This window comes from Ammodytes marinus, assembly GCF_949987685.1.
Source record: "Ammodytes marinus genome assembly, chromosome: 15".
In the NCBI taxonomy this organism is placed as follows: Eukaryota; Metazoa; Chordata; class Actinopteri; order Uranoscopiformes; family Ammodytidae; genus Ammodytes; species Ammodytes marinus.
In genome coordinates, this window is record NC_137219.1 from 17,971,058 (window position 1) to 17,993,403 (window position 22,346).

General features: G+C 41.2%; 2 protein-coding genes across 5 annotated transcripts in view; both read right to left on the reverse strand.

Moving 5' to 3' along the window:
* Positions 1-18,709, reverse strand: part of col12a1a (collagen, type XII, alpha 1a) — a 56,132-nt gene extending 37,423 nt beyond the window's left edge. For all 3 annotated transcript variants that reach the window (XM_080042013.1, XM_080042012.1, XM_080042014.1), the window contains exons 1-17: positions 18,549-18,709; positions 17,251-17,356; positions 13,572-13,688; positions 13,326-13,469; positions 12,814-12,867; positions 11,323-11,586; positions 10,967-11,131; positions 10,640-10,813; positions 10,192-10,482; positions 9,438-10,040; positions 8,403-8,681; positions 8,034-8,309; positions 7,643-7,915; positions 2,584-2,853; positions 735-1,001; positions 438-630; positions 213-334 (exon numbers count right to left, since the gene is read on the reverse strand). In XM_080042013.1, coding sequence (XP_079898139.1) covers positions 213-334; positions 438-630; positions 735-1,001; positions 2,584-2,853; positions 7,643-7,915; positions 8,034-8,309; positions 8,403-8,681; positions 9,438-10,040; positions 10,192-10,482; positions 10,640-10,813; positions 10,967-11,131; positions 11,323-11,586; positions 12,814-12,867; positions 13,326-13,469; positions 13,572-13,688; positions 17,251-17,320 — 3,562 coding nt within the window. In that variant the 5' untranslated portion in view covers positions 17,321-17,356; positions 18,549-18,709. The remainder of the gene's footprint in view (positions 1-212; positions 335-437; positions 631-734; positions 1,002-2,583; positions 2,854-7,642; positions 7,916-8,033; positions 8,310-8,402; positions 8,682-9,437; positions 10,041-10,191; positions 10,483-10,639; positions 10,814-10,966; positions 11,132-11,322; positions 11,587-12,813; positions 12,868-13,325; positions 13,470-13,571; positions 13,689-17,250; positions 17,357-18,548) is intronic.
* Positions 18,710-19,683: 974 nt separating this feature from the next.
* On the reverse strand, positions 19,684-22,342 carry cox7a2a (cytochrome c oxidase subunit 7A2a). Of its 2 annotated transcripts, none has more exons than XM_080042430.1 (4): positions 22,278-22,342; positions 20,959-21,048; positions 20,090-20,174; positions 19,684-19,870 (listed from the first exon to the last, which is right to left on the reverse strand). In XM_080042430.1, the coding sequence occupies exons 1-4, from the start codon at positions 22,293-22,295 to the stop codon at positions 19,818-19,820; spliced, it is 246 nt and encodes an 81-aa protein (XP_079898556.1). In that variant the 5' UTR covers positions 22,296-22,342; the 3' UTR covers positions 19,684-19,817. The 2 variants fall into 2 exon arrangements, with proteins under 2 accessions (XP_079898556.1, XP_079898557.1); XM_080042431.1 differs by having other exon boundaries at positions 20,959-21,039; positions 22,278-22,327.
* Positions 22,343-22,346: the final 4 nt, after the last annotated feature.

Here is a 22,346-nt window from a genome sequence, read left to right on the forward strand (position 1 = left end):
ACTGCTGCTGCCCATAGACATAACATACGGGAGATACTGCCTGAACTGTGATGAAAGGCGTTGAAATAGACTAAAACCATTTCAGTTTTTCATATTCTAGTTGGTTTTTGCATAGAACGTATTCTCTCTGTAATTCCCTGCATGCTATGGTGCATTTCTATCATATATATGTAGGTTTTATAATATAAAAGAGAATAAACAAATAACTTTACCTGGTGCCTCAAAAGGAAGGTCAGGGTCATCCATGAGAGTTGTTTTCTCCTCTCCAGCCAATGGCATACTCTCTCCTCCATCAAACATACCCAACACACTCACTGTGTATTTGGTACCCGCTCTGTCGACCCAACAAAAACAAAAGTTTAAGATTTGAATTTGTTTGTTTCACATGAGAATATTGTTAAAGTTCATATGCCAACGAGAATGAAGCTGGGTCGCACCTCAGCTCCTCCAGCACCACGGTGTTGTCAAAGGGACCAACTTCAAGTTCGCCCAGGTTGATTTCATCGTCTTTAGGGTGGAATTTGACTTTGTAGCCCTTGACAGCGCCAGGGGCATGGTCCCAAGTTACACGGAAACTGGTCTTGGAAGGTTCGGAAGTCTGGAGGTTCCTGGGACCTTTGTAAGGTGACACTAAGGGAGAGAAGAGAAGAGTGTTATACATAATCAAACGATTCCCTGAACTTGGTGCCACAAAGAGAAGCATTTGTTATATGATGAATGATAGACCGACGTACGTGTTGTTCCTTCCCCTTGCCTCGCTTTGCCTTCCCCGGAGCGGTAGACTGGCAGAACAGTGATGTCGTAGGTGGTGAGGGGAGTGAGGCGTCTCAGAACAGTGGAGGTGTTGCCACCGGGCACTTTGGCTGCTAGCTGGCGCCCTCCTACCTTGGGTTTATAGGTAACGCGGTAGTTAAGTACATTTCCAGGTGCCGGTTGCCATGTCACCTTCATGCTCTTCTCAGTCTCCTCAGAGACAACAATCACTCTGCCATTGGCCGATACTGCACGGAGAGAAAAAAGAGAACAATGGTTAAAAGAAGGGAAATTATGAATGGATGGTCTGAGGGAAAATGTAGAATTTGGACCTTGTTGGGATTGGAATCTGTGCTAAACGTGTGCTCAACCGCTTATGTTTCCAATATACCTTTGGAAACATAAGCAGCACGACTTTCCTGCTGGTAAGTAAACTAAACAGTAACGCGCTTGGCTACCTCGCAGTCTTTCATCCGGATATCTGCTCAGTTTCCACATGCGTGTGTGGATACAAACCTACCCAAATATTTCTAGATTTCACAAGTTTACATTAAACAGGCCCCACATTTAAATGATTGATCATGTTAAGTTGTTGGGTTTGGTGGGAGCCAGGCTTAAATGTCTTGTGAATTTGAGCAGAGCCATAGTCTTCACAGTTTTCCATTGTGTTCTGTAGAGTTTAGGAAGGGCAAATGTTCATTTTTCAGAGGCCTATGAGGAAAGTTTCAGATTGCTCTACTTCAGAGGGAGACATTTTATTAATGGAAAAAAGCAGCGCATCAAAGTTGGCTCTGTGCGGCTCAGTGCAACGAGACCGGTGATTTGTAGAGCGCGCAAGAAAAGAAAGAGCAACAGATGGGGGGAAAAAGTGAAGAAATAAAATTAAAAAGGTGTATATAAGTCTACAAAGCTGCAGCTCATAGTTTTGTGACATACACGGTGTGCATGTTGGCCTTCTTTCCTGCTTGCCTGAATCGATAAAACCTATTGTAGGAGCTACTTTTCCTTAAGCACATTCCATTTTACTAACTGGTGGTGGACAAATCCCCTCCCAACTGGTGCAAGTTTCCGCTCAATGTGCTTTTCTCATCCAAGCATGAGTGAAGCGTAACAAGGGAGGGGCTGGTGACTATCTGCCCTGCATCTCCCATCAAGACCCGGTGCAGGTGTGCTGGATATTGTGTAACCTCTGCACAAACATTTAAGATACAGTCTTAAAGATATGCACGCAAAGATGCTATATATATTCTTAAATCTTTAAGATTGGTGCTGACGGCTATGACATGGTCTCTTAGCTCAACAGAATGAAACAGAACAGTTAGTGCCGCTGACAGAGCTCTATTTCTACACAACACCCCAAAATGGCGCTAACATCTAAACTGTCTTTCCTGCATCTCTGTCCCACATTTCTCAGTGATGATCTTTTAGATTATTAACTTAACAGGAACGCAGAACTCTAGGGCTATAACTCTAAGATGTGTTTATTACAAGAATGTCTAGACCTGCATTCTTGGCTTTAAAAGGTAATCTTCAAAACAGTCACACGTGAAAAACAATAAAGTGCAGCTTTATGGTCTTAAGCGTTATGGCATTTACACTTTTATGGTCGTAAAGTTCCATCTAAACTACCTTAGCTTCACACTTTCAAGACAAAACATTCAGAAACCAAGAGAGGGGGACAGCGTTGGGAAAATTACCAAGCAAAAGAAAGAAACAAAAGAAGAAGGGGGCGGGCGTATAAATAAAAAAAAAATTAAAGTATAGAAGTGAAGGATATCTGGGAATATAGGTATGTTGGAAGAGTTAAATTAAGTAGCTGAAGTAGCTTACCATCCGTGGTTTCCTCTCCAACCAGTGGCTGGCCTTCTCCATGGCCATAGACAGCAAAGACAGAGACCTGGTAACGTGTCTCGGGAGTGAGACCGTCCAGAACTGTGGCTGTGGTGTCTCCTTGAATTGTCTTTTCCCCAGCCTCCTCAGTGAAGAGAGACTTCCACCTGATCCGGTACTGACGAACCTTACCCGGGGCCGCCACCCAGGACACGGCAAAACTGGTGTCAGTCACGTCCTTGGTCACAAGGTCTCTGGGTGAACCGAGCTCTGCGGACAAAATGAAAAGGAACACAGTTATACACCAGCCTGTGTGTAATGCATATCAATCAATCAAATCAATCAACATTTACTGTATTTATATAGCCCTTTACAGCACCCAGCAGGTTTCCAAAGTGCTTTACATCAAGGAAACAATAAAAGGTAACGTACAGTAAAATGAGAAAAGCTTATATAAAAGTATATGATAGTATATGAAATAAAAGATATATAAATTATTATATATTGAATTATTTAAATGAAATGATTAAAGGATATGGAAAAAGAAAAAAAAAGTAGCGCTACAGGTTTACTTTTGTTTCCTAAAAAAAAATTCTTCTTGTGTTTTTATTTTCCGTTGCATATAAATGGTGGACTAAAATGGTGGTTCTGCACTCAAGTACAAAAATGATTTAGGGAGCCTCAGTCCTGTGATGGCTGGTGGTGTTGATTTCTAACGCAGATATGTGGAGGTTTTTGAGGAAGTGAACGAGACATGGGATGGACAAAACGGAGAAACCCAGCGATAAATCACCCACAATCATTCATCTGTCTCTGCCTGAACCCCTCAGGATCTCTTTGAACAACCCCAGATTTTCTCCCCTTCATAATCAGAGAATGATGGAAAAATCCCTGCAAAACTAATCACAAGTCACATATCCTCAGCGCCTCTCCCGGCAGCACTTTAATTTTCCATCGAAACGGAGGAAACCCGATCCGCAAAAGTGCCTTCGCTACAAATGCAGATGTTGCGCTCTTCCTTTCTCTCACTCACTCCCTTTTTCCAGAGAGACCATCATGAAAGGAGACTTGCAATGGCGGGAATATTGCGGTTGTGTTATATGATGGGCAGCCAGCGCACGCTTGTTTGAGAGGCATGTCCATGTTGAGGACTCTCTCAACACTCCATTCCATATAGAGGAGTTGTATCTACAGCAGGAGGATATTAGGCCGACACACATGCCGCCCACACAACTTCTGGGATCCTGATTCAAGCTCCGGCCTAAGCCCTAACGTGCATGCACCTAATGACAAAATAATCACAGGCAGAGCAGTGCAGCCGGGTGGTCTCTCTCAAACCTCATTCATCAAATCTCATCAAATGAGGTTTAATAAAAACACAAAAAGTACATTTAAAAACACAATTGCCATTCACAAATCTACCACAAGTGCAATGCATGATCATTTGGAAATGTTATGCAACCACTGCATCTATCCATCACCCTTTGAGTCTGTCCCAGCAACCATCTATTAAAGATGAATTGGACACTGATCTGAACAGAAATAACAGCAGCAGCCCTGCCTGTCTGCCTTGAGAGCAGAGGCCAGTTATGAAGAGTAATGGCCACAACCACTAACTAATGAGGAGCTCCAGATTTTGGAGGACAATGAAAACAGTGTGAGACAGGTATAAATATCCAGATTGTTCCATCACAAGGGTTATCTTTGCCAAGCGCAACAGATGAACTTGACTGACTTTTTCCGGCTGTGTGTGAACTACGGGAGAAAGGATCCAGAGATAATGACTAATGCAGACAGTGGCTCACTTTTCATCAGTGCAGACAAGCTAAAGAGAAGGAGCCACACCACAAATCAAAGTGCACATACAGTACATAAAGCACATAAAGCACAGGGTCCACAGACCTTGCAAAAGACTTGGTTTGCATGTAGTATGCATTTACACAATATATCAAAGCATTATGTAGGGGGAAAAATAATTATAGTGGAGACTTACAAGCATATGAAATGTCTTGCTGATAAAAAACACATTTCTTTATGTCTTATCCCACAATTCACAAAGAGGGGTACTCTTAAATTAAGACCTTGAACAAGGCCATTAAAAGCCTCACCCACCTCTTTAGAAAACTACATAGGACACAGCTGAAGATATTTCCTGCAGGGCATGTTCTGACATAACCTTAACATCTGCAGCCAAATATATCTAAAGCTTGGAAATATAAATTAACACAAAAATTAGTTCCTGCAGGCATGAAAGAATGCTCATAAAAGATGTTATCAGCCCACACGCTGAAAATTGTCTTAATGATTTTTCAAGGCTGCCTGATCCTTCCCTCTGTTAGACCACTGTCTATCTTGATTCACAGCCTTGGTGTTGAACAGTCGTCATTGCCACTCTGACTCACACACAGTCTTTCTCCTCGAAAATCACTGCAGGAAATTCATCGTTCCTTCAAAGTGCCATCTCAACATTGGCAGCCCACTTCCAATCTCCCTTACTTTATTGCTCTTGGTTCATGAAAGGCATACACCTGAGTCACTAAGATGAAGCCTTCAGTGTCTACAAGCCAACGTTGCCTGTCTCTGTCCTGTTACCTCAAAGGACCTTTAGAGTTGTGTGTCTGGCAGTACAGCTGACAGCCTGTGCAGCCTGACCAGCACTGACCAAAAGTTCCCAAAGGCATCAGTTCAAGGGAAAATCAAACCAACAATTCCACCTGGTGTTGGACAGCTCTCCAAGTTAGAGATATTTAGAAAAGAAACTCCCTCAGGCGCATGTAAAAACATTTGCTGTGACATGTCAGTAGTTCATTATTTAAGAAATTGGTACAACGGCTGCTCCAGGGGCATTTTAGTTATTTGCTTATCTTTTTTATCCACTAGGCCACCCTGAAGCATTTTGGTTCACATTGCGAAGCACAATTATTCTACCATTCCTAGCCCCTGCTCCCTCCCTCTCACACTCTCTCTCTCTGCCTCTGCCGGATCATTTGCCACACCCTGGAAGAAGACGAGCATTCAGTTCGCCCTGCGACCAGACAGACATATTTCAAGGTCTTCTTAGGTAATGTCTTACACATGCTGGATGAAACTCGTCCTTCTTAAGTAAATATTTGTCCATGTTTGTGTACAAATCCTTATTCAGGAGGTTCATCAAAACATTTTTTCTATGACACCGTCTCTGTCCTCCTGCTGAGTCATGTCAGGATGTTATAATTTGGTCCCACTCAGGGCTTCTGTATTGGCTAGCATCCACTGTAAGCCACAAGGGGTGGCTTTATGCAAGCATCTCTCTTCCAGTTCTCGCCTACATGGACTTCACAAAGAGGGTCCCTCAAAATGAGTGGCAGGCACTCCAAACAATGAGATCAGTGTGGAGGCACGCTGACGTCATGAGAGCATAATAGAGTTGGCTAAACAGTGTGCTTTGTCATGGAGGTTTTTCCTGTGGGGGTGTATGGTTGATGACAGTACAGATTTGACATGTGGAAACTAACTATAATCAAAGCCAAGCCCTCTGGTCAGTGTGGGAACAGAGGGGAGGGGAATCATTTTGTTCTCATCAAAATGTAAACAAACATGCATTATTCAAGCTGTAAAATCAAAACTGATAGACTTTTCACTTATGTAGGACACAGTATGAGCCAAAGTCCCCTGATTCGACCTACTGCACAGACCCCATGTGGTCTGAAAAATGTTTCCCTGTTAAATAGGGACATGTCCAGCACAAAGGAGATCACTACTCCAAGGAGTGTAAGGAGGCAAACAAGAACTCCACCACTGCTAACATGATGAATAGAATAGCTTTGATGTGTCCGTGGGCTCAAAAGCATTGACACGATTGAAGACAGCCACTGCGTTCGTTGTACTGTATCTTGGCACACACACACACACACACACACACAAAAAGTAACCGCTTTTAGGTATTGCTGCTCACTGATCTTTTAGCAAAAAAAACAACTGAAGCCAGCCACGCCTAATTTATTTTCACTGCTTTTTCATGGGCACTTTTACCTAAACATCATTAAACAACAACGAGTCGACTGTAAACAAGGCAAATGATCCTCATGCGAACGCAAAACCCAGGTTATTGAAGAGACCATTCAATCCAGAACAAGATGGTGATGCTAACTTAGAACACAATAATTAAATGCTCAGACATTTAAGCCCTTACAGGATCATGTATATTACTGGTTTCACAGCCATAAGTGGACCTAACAGAAAGACAGAGAGGTCTTCTGTGGGATGCAGTACTTTGAGTGTTGTTTTGCCCCTCCAGGGCTAAGACCTCCCCCCTTTTTTCCCAGACCAGATCTCTTTGACTTCCTTTCCTGTGCTGTGACACTACACCAATCCCTCTTCCCACTCTATGTGACATCAACAGACCTGCCCCCTCAAATATGCTCAAATACACATTTCTATCATTGACATCAGTTAACCCATAGGTAAAGTGTGATGACCATAGTCAGATGAGATGGTCATCAACTAGCAATTCCACATAATAACTCAATATTCCCTTTATCATATGTCTTTTAAACCACTGTAAAACAATACATTCTATGTCTCACATAGGCCAAGATGTAAAGGTATTACCAGGCAGCCATATGGTTGTCAAAGTCTGTTCCAAGCATTTCATAAGTTCTCTAGGTTTTACAAGCATCCCCCACCCATTTCCATCTCCCTGCCTTTACTGGCGGCAAAGCCACCCTCAACTACAGTCTGAGCCAAAATAATTACATCAAGTGGCACATTCCTGTTCTTTTCCCCTCTAACCACAGCCCATATACTCGACCAACCTTGCAAAGTCAAAGCTCAACTTCCTCAAATCTGATGTACTCGCCTGCGAAAATTACCAGAAGCTAAATTCTTGAAGGGACTTGAGGGGAGACAACTGACCCAATTTCAGTAGTGTTATACCATGCAGGATCTCATGAACATAAATCGAAACAAAAAAAAATGCAGATTCAGAGTGTCCTTTCATCTTAAAAAGGAAGCTGAACCCAAGCAGTCACTCAGCATTAGATTTCAAATAAGACAATAGCAATGTGAAACTCTCCCTTACCTTCTAAGGTCGTTCCTGTGCCCAGAAGAGGATCCCCCAAACCAGAAGAATAGCGGGCACTAACAAACAGCTCATATTCAGTGGATGGTTGGAGGTTCTTAAGCACAGCCTCTGTAGTATCTCCCTTGACGGATATCTCCTTCCTCTCACCACCCTCAGAGGGTTTGAAAGCAATGCGGTACTGAAGAACATTTCCTGTGGCTGCCTGCCATGTCAGTTTCATTGTGGATATGGTCTCATCAAAAACGCGAAGGTCACGGGGAGAGCCTCGTTCTGAAAGCAAACAAAGATGGATCAGACACTGATTCATATCCATTGCACACCAAGACAAGTTTCACATGGATGTTTGTCACTTTATGTTAATAAACAACATTTTGTTTGCCTGACTCACCTTCCTTGGTAGTTCCATCTACTTGCATCTCGTCCCCTGTGCCTGTAGAATACTCAGCAGACACAGATACACGATAGGTGGTAACGGGCAAAAGCTCCATGAGGACTATGGTAGTCTCCGGGCCAATGGTTTGGGTCTCCAGTATTCCTCCAGCCCCACTCACTGGGACATAGGACAGGTGGTACCTGACCACCGAACCAGGAGCAGCTTGCCATGACACCCTGAAACTGTTGGTTGACTCCTCTGTAACGCGCAGGTTCCGTACAGTCCCTTGCTCTGTAAAGGAAATCGTAATTCACATCATAAATTCGTATTCTTATTTTGCTGGCAATAACACATTTTGGGTCAGGTCCAGAAAGACTATCCCACCTTCTAGAGTTGTCTCTTCACCAGTCAAGGGGAAACTGTCTCCTTTTTCGTACTGAGAAAATACATTGACCTCGTAGGTAGTAAGGGGGAATAGATGGGGCAAAATGGTTGAGGTAGTACCAGCAGGCACTGACATGGTAACATAGTCTCCAGTGAGGTCTTCAGCCTTTCGGAAGCGCACCAGGTAAGACATAACTGCAGCAGTAGGAGCTACCCAAGTGGTACGGAAGCTTCTGGATGTAATCTCAGAGAACTCCAAGTTGGTGGGTGGGAGCAGACCTGAAAATAAAAGATGACTTGTTGTTAAATGTCAATAAAATGCAGTACAGAGGCCAAAATCATGTTAAGGTTGCAAAATAAACTACCAACAATACACAATGATTATGTTATAATTCTGTGCTATTTACGGAGCTACTGTAGCTATTTTAAAAATGTTTCTTTGCCCATGCCTTAGCCATGGGAATTACCTTCAATTACTGGCAGAAATGCTGTAAGTGCTGTAACCTTGTTCAGCTAACAAGATTTTTTTAATTCAACATTGCCAAGCACGGAATGCCTCATTTACTAAGTGGTGTGTATTTCAGACTTTTTAATAAAAAATTTAAGGTTTTATCAGTCACTGTAGCAAAATGTATGTGTTAAATGGTCTGATATACAGTACATATTATACACATAATACACACCTTCAAAAAGCATGTGTGGTGTTGTGTTATGTTAATTGGCAGGCTTTGATCGAATTGATTAGAAATTGTATTACATTTTGCTCACGCCTAACCCTACAGCAATTTATAAAGTATCATACTGGTGTATTCAGCTTTTACTTAATTGCCTTAGCCTTTTGCCATTACACACACTTCTAATTATTATGCCAACTGGTACAGTGTCTTGAAAGTACATTAAAGCCCAACATGAAGGTGCTTTCATATTTAGTAAATGGCAGTCAACCAAAGCTAATGCCAAAAAGTTACGGGGTTATGATGTGGCTACATTCCAGCTCATAGTGATTGCATTTAGATTTGCTGTCCTCCTACTTACTCCTCTTTTTGATGTTAAGCAGCTCCTGTTCAATCCTCAGACAGATGGACTGAGTCAGCTCCTTGGAGATTCTCTGGAAGGCGTCAAAGTCCTCCACCTCAAAGACATGAGAGTCTGATGGGGGATTAGCAATGGCCTCCAACTCTGACCTCACTGCATCCTTCACACCGACGGCAAAGATCTCCACATCAGTATTCCTCAGGTTGGTTGCTGCAGTCTTAAACGAATCTGAAGACTTTCCATCTGTGATCAGGACCATGACGCGGGGTACATTCTGTCTCGCTCCACGAGTAGGGACAAAGATCTTCTCCCTGACATAAGTCATTGCTTTGCCAGTGTTAGTAGAACCTCCACGGTAGGGGAAAGAGCGCACAGCTCTGACAACAGAGCTAATGTCATGGTGGGTGTTGAGAGCAAACTCAGTGTGCGGATCACGACTGTACTGGACCAAGCTGAGCTGGACTTTGTCGGGTCCAACCCCAAAGGAATTAACCAGAACCTCCAAGAAAGCACGGACTTTGGCAAAGTTTTGTAATCCAATACTGTAGGAGCCGTCAACCAGTAGGACCACATCAGCCTGCACATCCACTCCCAGAGAGCACTCTTGAAAAATACAAGACATAAAAGGTTTAATTAAAAAGCTTTGTATGGCTTTCACGTGAAACAAAGTAACGGGTGAGAAACTTTGAGTATATCTAAAGTAAGAATGGTCAAGAAAAGTTGACACGCCATCATGTACAACAAGTTATCTTACCTGTTGATACCTTGACAGGCTGGGTCTTTTCCATTGCCATGACGGGTTCACTGGGAGTCAGACCTTTGAGGGCATACAGGCTGATCTCATACTCAGTTTCAGGTGAAAGGTCACGGACATTGATGAATGTCTGGGTGGGCCCCATGTACATCTCTTGACGTTTCATTCCAGGTAACATAGGGATGAGGGTGATCTTGTAGCCTGAGATATCACCAGGGGAGGCATCCCATGTAATCCGCATTGACTTGGATGCAATTTCTGTGACCTCAAGGTTAGAGGCTGCTTCCACAACTGTGGTAAAGTTGCAGGAAAAAAGTATTAATAAATGAGCTTTCAAGATGTATTCAGCAATGATACTAAACAATCAATTTAGTTTACATATTAAAGTAATTCATGCCAAACCGTATAACCTAATGTAACACATTTGATTAAGGCCTTTTTAACTTACTTTCATCTCCACTGACCAGAGAGGTGAGCTGCTCATCAACACCGGAGCATACCTCCTTGACGATCTTTTTTGTTACCTCTTGGATAACGTCAAAGTTGGGAACATTGTACACATGTTTGCTGTGAGGTGTTGAGGCAATTTCCCTTAGCTCATCCTCATCTGCTCCTTTGATACCTGCATGGGAAAATGTGAAATTCAACGACTTTTTACCAACTTTTACCATGGATATTGCAACCAATGGAAAAATGTAATGGTTTCCAGGAACAGGCAGACTTTCACATGGGATAGAGAGTACTATTCAACAAAACACTGAATAAGAAACCATACCTAGGACAAATATTTCCACTCCGATGTTCCTAAGCCTTTTAGCATACTCCTCCACTGGGTCCTGGGATTTTCCATCAGTGATGATCATGGCTACCTTAGGAAAACCTTTCCTGGATCCAGCTGCCTCCGTAAAGATGTTTTGCAGCAGGTGATCTATGGCATCGCCTTGAGACATAAATGCACTTCATGTAATTTTTCACATTAAACAACTTTAAGTTAATATTCAAATATGCAGTGCTTTCTGCATTTTGATATTCAGCATAAAGCCCACCCATTAAACTATTACCCAAGCCAATAACAGTGGAGTACACATCTAGATATGACCTCCTTTTCTCCTGCTGCGATAAATGCCTTACCTGTCATAGTATTCCCCCCTTTGTATGGCAGGGAGTTGATGGCTTGGAGCAGGTCACCTCTTCTGGTGTAACGGGTGAGGGGGAACTCTGTGCGGGTGTCTGTACTATACTGGACCACGGCCACCCGAGATTTGTCCTCGCCAATGTCGAAGGCCCCCGCCATGGCGGCGATGAAGCTACGGATGTGCTTAAAGTTTTCTCTGCCCACACTCCACGAGCCGTCCACCAGAAAAGCCAAATCTGCTATAGCACTGACCGAACACTCTGTAGAAGGACGGGTGGAGAAATAGGAGTCAGTCAGTTAAAAAATTATGGCGCAAGTTTTTATCAATCCATTACATACGCACAAACCACTCGTTAATGTTGGTGTAAAAACTTAAAATGGAGAAAAGCATGTCTCAAATGAAACTTATTTCCAAGCCAGAAATGCCAATAAAGGTATGGCAGCAACAGCTTGGTCTTGGAACAATATTTTTACAGTGGCTCAATTTCTTCTCCTGTCTGTCTGAATAAAATAAAATCCTTGACAGTTAGTTGGATGGCTCAGATATATGCATTCTGACATCAAAGGAAATATCAGCCAGTGCCAAACTGTGGGCTGGTAAAGTCATTCCAGCCGACAAAAAAAAGTGGCTTTATAGACTAAACATTAAGCAGAGGTTCCACCAGCAATGTTCACTTTTATACTTTCAAATCCTACAGGGCTTTTAATCATAGATGAAATTCTCTGGTGCATTTGAGATGACTCAATTGAAATAATTGGCAGGCCTTATATGGATGGGCTTAAGTCCTCATTCCCCTTAGGTCTCATTGACTCTAAATTTGGTTCTTCACATCTCTGAAGCCTCATTCTTAAAAGGGCAAATTTATTTTTAAAAATTCCCTGACCTAATGTTGGGTGGCTGTGAAAATTATTTCTGCGTGCTTTACCATGAATTAGAGTTTTGGAGAATCAGCAGGTGTGGGTATAGTTTACAGAATGTTCAACAGGTGAGGGTGGGGCGGGAGTAATCCCTCTGTAAATCCACACAAATTGATTTTATGGCATAAGGAGAGGACAGTTTGACATAGGAATAAAAACTGCAAACCTTGCCACATCTTTTAACAGTTTTCGGGGCAGCACTTCGGCAGTAAAATGAATACGTCATTACTTGACAACCCAATCCTGTTCCCCTCGGCTCCATGACGCATGGCAGAACCCAAGTCTCCTAGTCTCAAGCCTTCCTTTCCATATTTCTTGATGTGCCTGCTGCTTTCAATTAAAAGGAACCAATGTGTGCCCTCCCAGTCCTTGACGGATCCCTGTCTGCTTTCCGAGTGACAACCCCAACAGAAGGCAAAATGTACGTCTGACCAAATTATTCCATGGGAAAAAACTATTATGATGACAGCCATGCAGGAAAAAAATACTGCCTTAAAAAAAACTGGAAAAGCGGTGTGGAGGACAAGCCCTGTTCAAATTTTGGTTGACACCACAGTAAACATACTCACTGATTGCATCTGACTGAGGTCTCCTGACTCGTCCACTGGTGTTACTGGACTGAACTGAAACACAGGAAACACGTTGTGAGTTAACACCGCACATTGCTGCCTGTGTGAGCTTTTTAACAGTGGGAAAAGGCAAGAAAATCAATCCCATCATACAAACTGTAAAAACTGTCGGACAGGCGCAAAACCACATGCTCACAAACACATATCATGTATACTGCATTAGCTATAAACAGTCAGTCGACAGTCAGTAAACAGATGTGATTTCTCTCTACTTTTATATGCCTCACGTGAAGTTTTATTGTTATTAAAGGATAAAACTTTCACGAGCATATCACTAGAAGGCAAATACGATCTGTTTATTATAGGATTATATAGTATGTTAAAGTTGTCTATACAATGAACATCAGCATATAATGAATCAGAGGATAATGGACATAGGATTCAGAGAGTATTAAAAGAAAAAAATCTGTTCCAAAGAATCTCAATCAAACCATAGTAATATATATACTTACTGGTCAGTTGTCCAAAGATGGGAATGCTCTCCTCTGACCCATAAAAGGTGTTTATGGACACTGAATAGTCCAAGTCAGGGGTCAGATCAGTGATTGAGGTCGTAGTGGTATATGGATCGAGGGTAAAGTCTCTGGTTGCTTCATCTAGCAGAGGGAATACAACAGTACATCATTATGAAGAACTGTGTGGAATAACTGTGTGTATATACACTGGCTAATCACCAACGTGCTTGGCTTCATACACACCTGCATCTGATACAACTTGTATTCTGAAGCCCTCTATCCTTGACGAGGGTTTTGTCCATGACATGTCCACTGTGTTTTCATTTAGAATTTTAAATTTCAAGTCTGAGGGGGGTTCCACTGCAAATAAGAGGTGAAACACAGTTAATTCACAACAAATGTAAAAATACACTATATAATATGTTTGTATTTATGATCAAATCAAAGAAAGGCATTTTCAAAAAGCATTCACATTGATCCCAACGACAAACACTTCATGACTGAAGCTGACTTCGTTCATTGTTGGGGACAGACACATAGCACTGAGGCCCGTTTGTGAGGGTGACAACATTGAAAAAGTGTGAGAAGCCATTTTGGAGTAAAATGGCGTTTGTTTGAGTTGCTCAACCGAGATGGACAGCAACTCAAGCACTGGCATACACAACATGTGCATGGCTCCACGCAAACTCTATCCACTCCAATGCATGCTGAGTGCAGTCATTACAACACATGCCCCGACCACATATTAAACTGCTTCATGATGGAGTTGATTTCAGCATTACAAAAAAACAACAGTGGTTTCATTCAGAAGTAACTGATTATACAATGGAATCGAGGTTGCCATGTGGTTGAAGTAACTCTTGACAAAATTGAACACAATATGTTATATATACATTGTATATAAACATATTTCAAAGACGAAAAGTGGTTTGTTGTTTATTGAGTTAAGATTCTTTGCACAAGTGAGTGGCACACATCCATTGCAAACCTTTTAAAAAGAATACACAAATTGTCGCCAGAGACCCTTGTGTACTTTTTCATTGGCAGCATAATGCATAAGAAGGCATGAGAGAACAAAAAAATACTCCAGACACTAAAAGGAATGTTCAGATTCAGTGCTATAATAGAGAAGGTGTGTACATTAAAAATAAACAAAAGAAAACAAACGTATACACTGTGACAAGACCACACGCCTTTACATCGAGCTGACTCGATCACAGCGTCATGCATCATGTACATGAAAAAGTTGTTTGGGTTGAACAACTTTGACGGGCTGGACAATAGTTTCCATGTACAGTTGGGACCACACAGACAGAGATGACAAACATATTTTAAAATGATATTCTTTCTTACAAGCATCCAGACTACCAGTTGAGGGAAAGGGTAAATGGTCGAAGTATGTTAATGTTTAGTATGTTTCATTTACAGTACATGCATGAAAGCTATATCAAAGCATTTTGATAGTTGAGTTAAGTTGAAGGTAATGTGAAAATGTTTAACCAAGTTACCCATCATCGTCTAAAACATCTCATACAGTTAGTTACATGAATGTCCTAATTTCTTCATGCATTAATTAATAATTACAATTTTTGATATGTTTCATGCAACTCGACTCATAAGTCTTCGGTAGCAAATATTCTTCAGAGTGACACAATGAACAGCAAACAGATATAAGAGAAGCGACGATGAATGGAATGAACTTGTGGTAACCAATGGTGGCATACCATGATAGGGACGTGAAAGGTAAGTGAGCATGCATTAGACTGTAAGGCATCAGCAAAGACCTTTCCCATGTGGATGCATGCTAGCTGTTACGTAAGAATAAGAGTGCCTTTGGAGGCAAGAATATCATTGTAAAATACACTTTGAGGAGGAAGCCATAGCTTGGGACACACTGAATGCACAGGCAGATGACGAACAGGAGCCCACCAAATAATAATCACCAACCTGGCATATCAACTCAAGGAGCCCCGATGGACTGCGTTTCCAACTGAATTCTCCGTGAGTACTCATCTCCGACACCAAATGGTAAGGGGTACGGATATGTTTGGAATTGTGGGTGTGCAGGTGTGTGGCGATGTATAGTTGTTTAAAAAATTTGTATAAAAAACCTTTTGGCAAGTCTTCACTTGCATGAGCAGAGCAACACGCCTGCCGGTACCACGATTGTTCATTGCAAGATGCTGTGAGCATGTCATTTTGATTTGTTACAACTCCTCAGACCATATCCTCCTAGTTTTAAAATATACTTGAGGAACAAAGGTGGTTTTGTCAATATTACAATCTCTGGTATGTTATTTAGACCGTGGTGGTTTTCTCTTCTTATATGGATGTCTGTCCCATCGGTTCTTAATAAAGGACACCTCTGGATCCCAGGGGCCAAAGTCTGGCTACTGTTCCGTTAGTAACCTCAGTCTCCAGCCAGCCCACCAGCCAGCCAGCTATCCTGACCTGAGCCACTGCCAGGAGAGACCAAGAAGGGGAGGAAAGAACACCGACTCTCCCAAATAGGCAGGACAGATGCCAAAGTAATTCCACAACATGTGCTGACATTAAACATTACTGCATATTAACTTTCCATATGTATTGCAACTCAGCATTTTTTTGTGTGCAAATGCCCACAAAGGAGCCCTAGAAAGGCTCTTTGTCTTTGCGCTGTCTGAGGATTAATTTGCTGTTCTCGTATTTCATCTTTCCATTCCGTTAGCGGAGATATGTGAGAGGAGACGTTAAACTCCTCTCACTGCCAGAGAGCTTTCAAAAGGGGGAAAAAGTCAGAAGGTTTCCATACCATATTTCCATTTTTTGCCATTATTTTGGACCGGAATGTTTGCATATGAAATCACTTTGAGTCATTTTCTGTCAAATCTACCGACAGATTGTTAACGGCCTATGACATGTCAGCTCTACAGCAAAAAAGTATTTAACAGCTACTAGAACAGTGTTACACAAGCACAAAGTCCGAGTTTGAAAGTATCAAAATGATTCAAGAATGGCACTTAAAGTTTTGAAGCATTAGCATTTTCAATTCCAACAATGTGAATAGTTATTCTGAATGGATACTTCCACTCTGATAGTTGCATTATGCTACTTTTTACACGTTTTTAATGTTGATTGCACTTTCAACTTTTTGATGTATTTTAAATGATGTACTATACTGTTATTTAACAACATAAAATACTGTATTTACTTGCTGCTGTAGCAACTCTAAAACCACTGCAAAGAGATTTACAGAGGTTAACAAGTTCCTGCTACAACCTCAGCATGATCATAAGTACTTAAAAACATGTGATCTAGCATTTCAATGCCTAATTACCAAGGACTTGGCAATCTTCCAAATGTTGCTTTGGAAAAAGTACTATCATAAAACTGAAACAGCACCAGCCCTGCTGAAACATTTATGGAAAAACATTAAGCCATGAAATGACTTTTGTCCTTCTCTGTGCTCTGCTGCGTTTAATCAAAAATAGGAAATGAAATATACTTTCAGTGTGCTTGGTTTGCTATACTGCCTAATCTGAATGAGAAAATTGCTCCTCGAGTATTGGTTTAATCTATCTAAATTATAGCCTAAAGACAAGAAAATTAGATCGGGTTTTGGATCAATTATCATTATAATGAGTCCTGAAAGATAAATCTCACCAAATGCGCTGGAAAATTAGGCGTACAAACATGACAATCATCAAGGAATCAGTGAGTACAGTAGTCCAAAAGTCACATGATCAAATACACAGAAAATAAGAAAAACTTTATTTAGTTTATCAATACAAAGATTTCAGTGTCTTCCTGACATTAAAGTTAAAGACTAATCCCTTTAAAATATACAACCAGTAGTGATTTATAGGTGAAAGAGAAGCAGGAGATAAGGAGACAGAGTGGAATAGTGTGTGTAAGTGGACTGTGGCCAGGTGGTTTCATTTACCTTGAGCATCTATGGAGGATAGCAGGGCTGCAAAGAAGGCAGCCGAGGCCAGTGATAGCCCTAGCTTCATGTTTGGCCCTTAAGGGTCAGCAGCGCAAAGACCAGTCTGAGGATAGAGATGAAACAATATATTTAAGCTGCAGATCTATGACCCAGCTCAGCACATGTAAACAGTAAAATACATCTATCACTGATTTACTGATGCATATGAGCCGATGAACAGCCTGTAACTAAAAGCACAAAAATGCATGACAGGCAACATGCAGTGGACCCAAATGCTCTACTGAATATCCATATTTTTCAAATGGAATACATATTGATAAATCATTAAAATGTTGCTTTCCATTATGAGAAAAAAGCAAGATCCATTTAGCCTCACTTGCTCAACTTAAGTGCCACACCTTACTGCCTCCTGCACCCTGAGGTGGGTATTTACTGAGTGATATAGTGCAGGTATTTAATAATGAAGGGTGGAAAAATCATTTTAACAAATGCTCATGCTTTTTGTGCATAATCTAGAAATCCACTGCCTTCTAGTCACCCTGATCTGGTGGCATGCTATGCAACTCACTACATAAAGCAAAGTATTTAGAGTTCTCTGGTTATCTGTTTGTTTGTGTTTTTTGTTTTAACAATGGCCATATTTATTTATTGTTCAATCTAAAATCTTGAAATTGCAACCTTAACTCATATCCTTCGCTTCCACTGGATCTCTACATGCAATTGCAAGGATTGCTTCAATGGATTTAAATACGTTACTTTTATGAAACCATCGGTTTAATCGAAGTGGAATAAAATGTAATTAGACCACCCCACAAAGTCTGAACTCAGCTTCTGTGCTCGTTACCACAGGCTGTGCGCCCCGCCTGGCGCACAAGCGCGAAAACTGCAACTGCGGGGGCCGAAGTAACTTTCCTTTGTAGCCTACCTCAGACAAAATTGGAGCTCATTTAATTAAAATGAACTAAAGTCCCCTACACATAAAGACACAATAGCTATGCCTGCCTTACTTATAGAAAAGCTGCGCGGTTATATCTCACAATGACTTAAAACCAATGCATTTTCATTCATTTCATAATAATGTCTAGTCTTGTTAACGTAATATAGCCTAACTATCAAAAAGTGTTTAAAGGTTTTTTTAATGCATCAAAGGTATAGCATGGTGAACGAATTTGGCAAAACCCAAAGTGCAAAACTTCGGCAAAATGGACTATATTCTCATAAATTCAATTAATTAATTCGACACTTAAAAATGCCAAAATAGCTGATTTACAATAAATGAAAGTCCGTTTACTTACATATTCAATCCACCCAAATAAATGGACCGACCAAGTGTAAGAGCAGCCTGCTTGAAGACTCCCTCTCTGGAAAGTGAGAGAAACTGTTCAGGAGCTGCGGCAGGACCCCTCTCTCCTCTGTCTGGCTACTGGAGGCTCCGCCAACAGATGTCCAAGAAGGAAAAGCCTATTTCCAAGTGGGAAGAATCTTTCCACCATCAGCTACTTAATAGGGGGGCAGTTCCCAACTCTCAGTTTACCATCATAGGAGCTCCTTACGAAACCCCTGCCTGTCTGTTGATGTATGTCCCCCGCTAAGACCGATCCACTGTTTGGAAATTGCATTTTTCCCCCTGCATTCCTTTGGTCTGATGATTTAATGAGGTTGCCAGTGCCAATGTGATTAGTTGGCCAGGAAACACAGACAGGACAAGGGTTGTCATCATGCGCACAAACAGGCGACCTTATCCAATTTATTAACTCAGATTTCAGCTGAAGTGGAAGTTGAATGTTTGACTTTGTAAAGAGACATATTTAGTCACAATCGTCCACGGTGCTTAAAATAACTAATACGAGTGAAATCGTGTTACTGTCAAATCAAATCAGTTTTATTTGTATAGCCCAAAATCACAAATACATTTGTCTCAGTGGGCTTTACATTTCATACAATATGATATATGATACAATATGATACAATATGACACCCTGCCCTTACACCCTTAGCTCGGCTGAGAAAAAACTCCCAGTAAAAACCCTTTACCGGGAATAACTGTCGTTAATTTATAATGTGGTAATCAATAGACAATGATCTTCAGTTGGTAAAGGAGAAAGAAATATTTCAGAGCCGACCCTACTGCTCAGTCACTATGACACTGGTTGGCTTTTGATGCCCTCTAGTGGTCAAACCGAACACCTATACGCTACTGTAGATAGGCCTACACATTTGGATTAAACTAAAATTCTGGGTGAATAATAAGAAAGGGGGTTTTGATCTAGTCACTAAAACATAAAACTCAATATGAAACTTGTAGCAAAAATCCATAAAACATCTACGACGGGAATCAAGTTTAAAAAAAGGACACAAATCAACCAAATCAAATGCATATTTTATTTTCATTTGAAGCTCAAGATTTGTACAATCAATAAATAATCATTTCAAACATTAAAAACACTGATATTATTGATAGGGCAATTCATTTCCCAGATTGCAAATCTGCCAAAGACAGAGTCAATGAATAACATACAGCCGTCTGCATGACCGTTTCATCAGTCCAATTGGCCAGTCCTGCTTTACTTCTTGGGCATTGCGGCACTAAACAGCTCATACACGACATATGCACTCCCTGCGAAAAGAGATCAGACAAGCATTAAAGTTGTGACTGAGATACAAGGCAAGGTAATTATCAAGACTTCAAAAGGACCCTAGGTGATGCGTGGTCATATTACAGGCATTTTCCTTTGCGAGTCAGTTTCAGTAATAGCAATGTGGTTAAAGAAAGACAGACTGAGACAGCTGGAGTGTGCCTGACACATCAAATTGCAAAAGGCAAATGCTGACGTACCAAACACAGTGAGAGTCATTGTGGCTCTGTAGAGCAGGGCGTCTTTTGTACCGCCCTTCAGATGGATAGGTAAACCGTTGTCCGCCTGGTCAAAGAGCGAAGAAAGAAAGGCATATAGTTATTTTATTAAAGGACTTTCAGCTTCATGCGTTTCTGGTTCTTAAGGTATGCGTATTTTTGCAGAGCTCATCTGTGGTTAACCGTAGCAATTAAGTGGTGGCGTAGACGAGTACACACACTACACACACACACACTATGCACTAAAGCAGTGCTTGCTCTGGGATTTAGAATGCAAGACTAGACTATTTGTCAACTAAGGCTACAGTCATTTCCAGCGCTATGCAAGGATCAGCAAAGCACGCCACATTGGAACGTTGATTTTTGCAATGTATGTTTTTAATTTGCAGCGTACTTAGTTGCAAGCATAAATTAGTCGAACTCCAGCCCCAGCTACAGTGGAAGGTCATTTAAACATTGTATGGGGAGAAGCTACGTATACTTATCTGTCAGGCTACAAAGAGGATAACATTAGATTCTGTCTCCAGAACCTGGGAATGAAGTAGACACTTTAACATTATCATTATCATTATCAGCATGAAATAGATCTCATTCTTTAGCTCACTTTTAACACGTACAAATTCAAACAAAGGCACATTCTTAATTTAAAAAGGAGGTGCCTACACACACAGTTTCATTAAAATTGTGATTTTAAGTCACACTTCTGAAGAAAAAGAAAGAAAGTTCTTCATACTAGACTACTTCTCTTGATTACAGGAGTCACACAGCTCCTGAAAGACTTTTACAAAGATTGAATGGGAAACTAATAAACTGACAAATATCACCCTTTTCTTCAGAGGGATTGACCTTACCTGAAACATCTTTTGTTTGTCCTTCACAGTGTTATCCATCTGCCTGCGGGCGCTGCTCATGATGGTGCGCCTGGACAGCTGCTGAAGACCCTTGTGGGTACAAAAATGTACGTTACTAAAGGACTTTACAGTTTGAACAGTTTTAAAATAAGCATAGCAAACAGTGGATGGCGATGTAAAAAATGTTTTTAAATAGCGCTGACTAAGTAGCCTACTATTTGGAAAGTAAAATTACACAAAATACAGTGTCTGTATGTGATACAATGTTATCAAAGTTTTTATGAGAGATCAGTAGGTTGAATTCAGCTAATGATGGGGGAAATTACAACATCTGTAGCACTGAACAACTTTGAAGCAAGTGGGCTAAAAATAGTGCCTCGTTTCAAAGCGTTTGATAGTCAAACTGGTGACACCTGCTGGCCAACTCTCAGTATTGCAATTTTATGAAAGGAGTATTATAAGAGGGAAGACAGTGAGTCAAAACAGAGGTCAATTCATTCACTGCTGTCATATTGAATTGCTCAGGGCAACAGACGTACATAAACAGTCAATATGTCCTAAATAATCTGATGGTAGTTCTTGGTTTGGCGGCCGTTGTATGGATGTGGTCGAATGGATGGCAATCTCTTGGAAAAGTATCTTCCTACTAACTCTCTATTGATCCTTTCCACATGTATGTTGATCTAACCTTACCTGAAAGTTGAACTCAAGCCTAACCTTCCTTTTCCTCAAAATTCTGAAGTCTGCCTGCCTGTCTCCTCACCACTGGGAGTCTCTGAGATTCACATGCCGCGGAAGATTGACAAGCTCCTCCCTGATGAAAGTGGAGCATATCGACGCTCGACGCCTGCTTGTTGCAGCGGTCAGGTGGATTTTGTTGAGTTGGGAGAGAAATAATCGATGCACCTTTTAAAAGGTCGATGCCAAGTATATCACGCGGCCAGGCTCGTGTAACATCACCGGCGTAAAGCAACTTCAGCCTGACCTGTTCACGCTCGACTCGCTGCTTATTAACTGTAGCTGTCAAACAGGGCGACAGTGCTATAATAAAGACGCATTACAACCGCAATTTAACAAGAATAATATATGTATTTCTTCAATTGAACAACTTAATTTGATAGCATTATTTTCTCTTGACTGCTAGCTAGAAAGGCAGCTAAGTTTGAAAAGTTTAGCCGGGGACCGTTACTCTTAGTCGAGCAGAAATCCAGAACACTTATAAGTATTTAAATTACAGCATAATAAGTCACCAGGGACACTTTAACTACATGGCTGTAATATTTCAAGCTAAATAGAATAGATAAAAACGTCTTTCTTACCATAAGTTGTCGATACATGGTGGCAAACTTCTGTGTTGTCAAGCTTAGAGGTAAAGGTACAGCACAAGG